The 6,946-nt window shown below is 34.4% G+C and overlaps 1 protein-coding gene and 1 pseudogene across 1 annotated transcript; both read left to right on the plus strand.

The window, feature by feature from the left end:
• The first annotated feature begins 556 nt into the window (after window positions 1–556).
• On the plus strand, window positions 557–2,065 carry LOC128157821 (uncharacterized; annotated as a pseudogene).
• Window positions 2,066–5,310: 3,245 nt separating this feature from the next.
• On the plus strand, window positions 5,311–6,630 carry LOC128158165 (tripartite motif-containing protein 2-like). The gene is made up of 2 exons (XM_052820916.1): window positions 5,311–5,707; window positions 5,912–6,630. Exons 1-2 carry the CDS (start codon window positions 5,383–5,385, stop codon window positions 6,628–6,630), a joined length of 1,044 nt encoding a protein of 347 aa, XP_052676876.1. The 5' UTR covers window positions 5,311–5,382.
• Window positions 6,631–6,946: the final 316 nt, after the last annotated feature.

The following is a 6,946-nucleotide window of genomic DNA, read 5'->3' on the forward strand; positions in this document are numbered from 1 at the left end:
CGTTCCAGAACGCAGTTCGCAATTCAAAATTTAGAATTCATATTTGGGGCCCGAAATTTTCAGGGTCATCTACTACTCGTATAACACTACCACAATGAAAATATGGTGATGCAGTTATCCATAGTTTTTGAGAATCGGGCTTATATGCAATTAAATAGTGAACTGCGTTCTTGGTCAAGCCACGGATTAAAAATAATACTAAAGTATGATAGAACTTATTTTATCTTCTTACATTTTCATTAAGTAAGCCGTTGTTTTGACTGCAAATTAAGATCATTGTACATGTGCTCGTTGTCATATTGGTAACATCTGCAGCACAGCATAGGACATACTTAACATTACATTGCTGACTTACTCAAAACCCAGCCCAGTTTTAAAATACAAACGATTGTTGTTTCTTATAGTACATAATAGCAAAGTACATAACCACGTATTTGTATACCCTTTCCTAATTTGCATATTTTCAAAATTTGCTGTCATGTCAAATTCAACATTTTTCTACAGACTTTTATCCATATCACAAACACAATTGCACGCTTTACTGGTTTGAGAAAATATAGCTTGTGTGTAGTTGAAGTTTTTGCCTGAAAGCAATCCCAGTGCATCTTTTCTACTAGATGCATCATTTGCAATCTTTATTGGTATAATTGACTCGTCGTGTCTACGCTTATTATAGCGTAAAGGTGCAACATTGTCTCACATCATTGCACTTACAATAGAAGTTTCACAAAATAACTTGTTTGTGTCAGGGCAATATAAAGTATGATATCAATAATTATAACTTTTCTTTAAAGAGTTCCAATGAAAGTTCAAAGCCTCTTTTTGTTTCTTTTGTTAAAGGGTTTGTTCTCAACGCATTAGATTGTCACTGAAGAGTGCCTGTCTTTACTGTTGAATGCAATACTTACTCTGTGATGTTTTTTGGTCATAGATGACGTACTCCTCCGATTTATGGCCCATGATTGTGGCCGCGATATGCGCCCTGCTTTGGATATTGTTGGGGTCATCATTATGATTGCACTGAAATCAGAAAAGAACAGGAAAATAAAACATATGAAAAGAGCAGGTATTCTTTGTTGATATGTTTATAGCAAGTATTTTTAAAACAAACTTTACAATAACTATTGGCAGTCATTTTCGTGCTATTTTGGCGCCATTACGGGATAATGCAAATAAGAATTGCACATTAATTTGATCTTTTTTTTTTTCATCTTTCATGTTCCTTGATGGCCTTATGTTCTAAGCTACATGTTTATAATATTGCTATTGTTTGTTTCTTATGTGTCTTCATATACCCTTGAACTAGAAATCGGTTATACATGACAGAAAAAACGAGACTTCTTAACTACCGAAATCAATATATCTATTCATTTATTGATGCATTGATCAAATTTAATAATTGTAGCCAAAATGAGAAAGAAGCTAATGGAAAAAAGAGCTAAAACTGCCGTTCCTTTTGGTCCAGGTCCAATAATGTATCCGCCGGGAATGAAACCTCAAGAGGTGATAGTGATGAATTCCCTGCCCAGGAATCGGCCGCGTGACACCCCGAAGGTGGTGCCCCTGGAAGATGACATTATATATGACAACAAGCGCTCAAGCAGCGAGATCCGCCGAGATGACGGCGAGAATAGACTGGAAACATAATAGCTGCGTCACAAATACCTCGAACTGACGTAAAATGACGTTATATAATCGTACGTCTAGTCTCTAGAGAGCATGGCGTGTCTCACGTGCAGCACGTGAGGCTTGTAATGCGTGCCCCTGAGAGAGATTCGCCTTAACACAGAAGAGCGTATGCGATTTGATAATGACTTTGTATCAGAAAAGTGGTTAAATTATAGATAAAGGCATTAACAATGTATCATTTTCAGTATAAATGTATGTCGGCAAAGCTTCATTTATTCGTATATAATGCTTTATGCGTTTAATGTATGTTTGGAATATCTAGAGTATTGTTTATAGATATATATGTATGTACGTACAGATGTTGATTTTGAAGTCATTGTATACATAGTATATATTAATAAAAATCGGCTGATATCAAAATATTAAATTTGATACGTTTTACCCATTTGTGTGCGTTATATCCTGTTGTATACTTTTGTCTGGTATTCTGAAAATGAGGTTTAGTAGAAAATTAAGTGCAGTATCGTTAGTATATGAATCACTTCCATTCATGACGTGAATCTCTACAACTAAAAAAAAAATTAATCTATCAATAGAGTGATGAAAAAGTTAAGTTTTTCAAATTAAAAACAGGCAAAATATTCATTTGAAAATAAAGTGGATTTTTCAAAATCTTATCAAAAAGAAAATTCGCCAAATAAATGCATATTCATAAAAACCTGCACCGCCTTTAATAGTACGCTACTTTGCAGATTTGAAAATATTCTGAAGAAGAACATGAGTATATAATGTAGTTTGTGAATTGTCGTGAAAGAAAACTGATACATGACGTTTGTTTGTTTGTATCTCCTAAAGAAATAATTTAGGGTGCCAACAAAGCAACATTTACCAGAAAATCAAGAAGTATAGATAGGTATATCAGTTAACGAAAGGCTATAATGCATTTTATTTGTAAACATGCACTTTTTGTACAATACTGTAAGACCTACAACCCATGACTAGCATTATATTCTAGAGTGCAGTAAAACATCATATTATTATACTATTATATCTGGAAAACATTTAATGATATTTTTCTTCACATGTAAGACCAAATTGTGCAAATATATTTAGATCTGATGACAAAATACGATGTAGAGCTATTGAAAAAAAATTACGAATTTATGCAAACACAAAGTGCTGCTGTGTTTCGAAAATCCATGGAACTACCACCGTGTGAAATGTACCCCTTGGACATGTCACATTTTCCCTTGTCACTCACGTTAAGTGACTTTGATCCGGACACCCTTAATTGACTCACAGTTTATCTAAGTAATCCGTTAGTTGAAGTAACTCTTAATATTTACTTTCCTATTATTCTCTATTGTTAAAACTGTGTTTTGTTATCTATAAGTAATTGTTGGTCATGTTTAATTATTCGGCAGTTGGAGAGCGACGGTCAAGGCGCTCATACCACCGACTACCGATCTCGCGGAATATTGTAATAAGTTGCGGAGTTTCAATAAATTTTGTAAAACGAATACCGATCAACTTGTACATTTTCTGAGGGTCACAAATGGTTCCCTTCGTCTGAGAGACATTTAACTGATCATTAATATTAAATTCAAATTGATTTTTTAAACAAAACACTGCCTTATTCATATATGACGAAAAAAAAATCGAATAAAAATGTTATTCTGTTCGTTAAATATTTACTACGTCTGAATCAAAGTAAACAAATCGCTGTTCAATTATTTTTCAAAAATATTTTTGAAATATTATTTAAAATTAAACAATGTACTGCAAAGACCTAGGTTGTCGATCTTTATTTCTCTGCTTTCAGTAAATCCTTATCAATGAAAGAATAATTATGGCATAATGGACAGACATAAAATGTTTCGTTTGTGAACTGAAACCTAAAACCAGGAGGGTAGATATTTAGCCATGTATAAAATTCTTGCACGTACAGTTTACAACATTGGCATCGATAGGTTACATGTATATAAATAGAATTTAACCAATTTTTCCATGTCGATATTGCCTTATAGTATTGAATGTACCTGTATATCTGGACAAAAAGAGATGATTTCTAACCTTCTTATCAAACTTGGATATCGGACTTAAAAGCGTGATAAGTAGTGTGTAAAACGACCGCTGTATAAACCGAAAGTAGATTTTGCAATGTGAATGTGTTTGGATCGATAGACGTTATGGAGGGCGTCCTACTTCTTTGCTAACTTTCCTGTATCCTGAATCAATTAAGGACATATAGAACGACATATACGGTAGTATTTTATGCTAATTTTAATAAGATATAGGTATGAAATAAACAAGTGGCGGTTTTCATGTTCAATGTTATCAATTTATAGTTAAATGATCATTTTTTATGAATGTCCTAGCTGAGGTATAAACGAGGTCATGTTTGACATTGATATTTGTGTCACGTAGATATTGCGTTTGACGCTCAAAAATAGGGTAACAAATAGAGATTAACATTAAAAGAGCATTGTATTATAGGAACTATTAAGCAATGATCATCGTCAGAAAATGAAATTTAACAGTCAGGGTGTTCCCTGCACGTTTTACGACATGTTTTGACTCGCTTCTTTACACAATGTCTGAATGACGTAGTAAAAATACTAAGATATACTCTGAATAAAGTTATTTATACGACATGCAGCAAACTAGTACCTGCGAGCTGCTAACTGTGTACTGACAGTTGCTCACTGAAAATGCTTACCTGGTTGTCAGTTAATGTTTAACTGTGTTCTTGCCTGTGCTCATAATAAAGGCAGTGAGACTGGGATTCAAATACAGCTTTGATATATACCCCAAATATATTTCTTTTCACTACTTTAGAATATCTATAACTGTATATGTTTGATTATATGATATTAAATGCTCTAAATCAACGTTTATTCGGGTGCAAGAAAAATATACCTTTACAAAAAAATGGTGTTATTGCAAATGCAATATCAATCGGAAAGATTGCTTCATATTTGGTAACTATCGTTTTGTTAATGTTTCAAATATCCATTAAAGCATGCTCAAAGAGTTAAGATTTGCTTTTTATAAAAATATTTCTGTTATGTTATTCAAAATATAACATTGGTAGGTATAAAACAAATCATCCGTTGTAACTAAATTATGAAGGCTAGCATTAATTAACAAAATTATATAATAAAACTCTGTAAGGTTTAGTAAACTTTTAAGATAAAATTGCAACTTTCTACAATCAAAAATTAAGCATATTCATATTCTTTCAATTAAGGGTGGGGATTGGGATGGGGTGCGGAATATTAATAAGAATGAAAATCATGATAGAAAGTAGCAATCATTTATACATTTTATTTACAGTTACAATCGATGGCGTCTGAGGAGGAAAACCAAGGCCAACACATCGTCGAATGCGACCTGTGTGAGACACCCGTCTCGTTTTACTGCAGGCGATGTGGGGTCAATCTCTGTGACAGCTGTTTACCGATACATATGCGCGTGAAATCTAAAAACGGCCATGACGTCGTAGATTATGTCAGCAAAGATGATGACGACACCTGTTTTTGCGAATCCCATCCCAAAAATGAGTGTTCTGCATACTGTAAAACTTGCAATGTTTCGATTTGCATGCTGTGCGTTTCTATTAAACACAAATCGCACGAAATGTCCGAGCTATCTGATAAAATTGAAGAACTTCTGAAAGTTATTGCGAAGGAAAATGAAAGACTTCAGTCATTCAAACATGAATTAGAATCTATTTTGGATCACACGACAAAGATGGTGTCTTCGATATCCTCGATTTACAAACAGAAGAAAGATGAAGTTACAGCACGGGGAGAAGAGTGGCACAAAGAGATCGAGAAGACCGTGAAGAAACTTCATCAGGAACTGGACGACATGCAAAAGGAACACGAGGCACTACTTAAGAAACAAGAGACAGAGTATAAAGGAATACTTAAAAACTTGGATCAAATAAACAGAAGAGCAACAAGTTTACAGAAATCAAACGATGTCAAAGAAATGCAGACATTCATACCAATGATTGAGAAACAAAAAACATTGTCAGAGTTCACACAGTATTCGTTTCCAACGTTCTGTGAAGGTAAAATAGATGCAGATTATTTGCAATCACATTTTGGTTACGTTATAAATAAACAAGTGCAAGAAAATAAGATATCGTTTACCAAAAAGAAATTGAAGGTAAACGAATTTACTGAGACAAAATTTTTTGAGATACCAACAGTTATATCAGTTTTAGATACCGGGTTCCCTGCTTATGGAATTAGTAATCGTCTTTTTGATATAGCCTATACCGACGACAACAAAGTGTGGATGGGAGGAAATACCAAAGAACTGAAGCTGTTCGATCTCCAAGGACACCTTCATCGAACGGTCAGCATTACTTACGTCGGCTCGTTTATTTATATGCTCAACAAACAAGTAGGTTATATTGATGAGAACAAGAGAGCCGTGAAAATAATATCTAACTCCAACAATGACGTTACGATATTTACCACAGGGGACTGGAATCCTCGTGGCATCACAAGCACAGCGTCTGGTGACCTTCTGGTATGTCTATATAAAGATAATCAGTCCAAAGTCGTCCGATACAGCAGTACCGGTGGCGTTCTCCAGGAAATCCAGTACGACTCGCTGTGTCAACCAATATATTCAAGTCCATATTACATAACTGAGAATGTCAACGGAGACATCATTGTAACTGACTGGAAGAAAAACTCAGTCATTGCTGTCAATAGATTAGGGATATTACGATTTTCGTACTCAAAAGAGGAGAATATATTTTTTGCAAGTGCAGTCGTTCATGATTCGTTTGGTCACGTCATAATTGCAGATTATCGCGGGGACAAAATTCACCTGCTGGACAGAGACGGACAATTCCTGAGATACATCATTCCTAGAGAGGGAATTAAAAGCCCTCGTGCCTTGTGTATCATGGGACACGGCGAGATGATAGTGGGAGAGGGTTGGACTGGAAATGCAAAAAAAATTAAGTACTTGAAATAGTAAAGATACCACGTTTCTATTGTTTCATATTGTTTTAAATATGCCAAAAATAACCCCAAAAAAATCTTATTTTATCTTCGAACGCATACATTTAGTTACATGTAGGCATACTTTTGTGGCTTTTAGGAGTGAAATAGGTGTAATGATAATATAAAACAAAGTTTTCAGAGCAAATGTCAAGGTTGTAGAAAATTTCTTTGTAGAATTCAACGAATGGCTCTGTACAAATAACATGAAATTTGGTATACATATAGATATAAAGAAATTGTTGCAGGTTCTGTATCCAAGTTATGACTTGTCCTATCCTCACCAAACT

The sequence above is a fragment of the Crassostrea angulata genome, chromosome 8 (genome assembly GCF_025612915.1).
Source record: "Crassostrea angulata isolate pt1a10 chromosome 8, ASM2561291v2, whole genome shotgun sequence".
In the NCBI taxonomy this organism is placed as follows: Eukaryota; Metazoa; Mollusca; class Bivalvia; order Ostreida; family Ostreidae; genus Magallana; species Magallana angulata.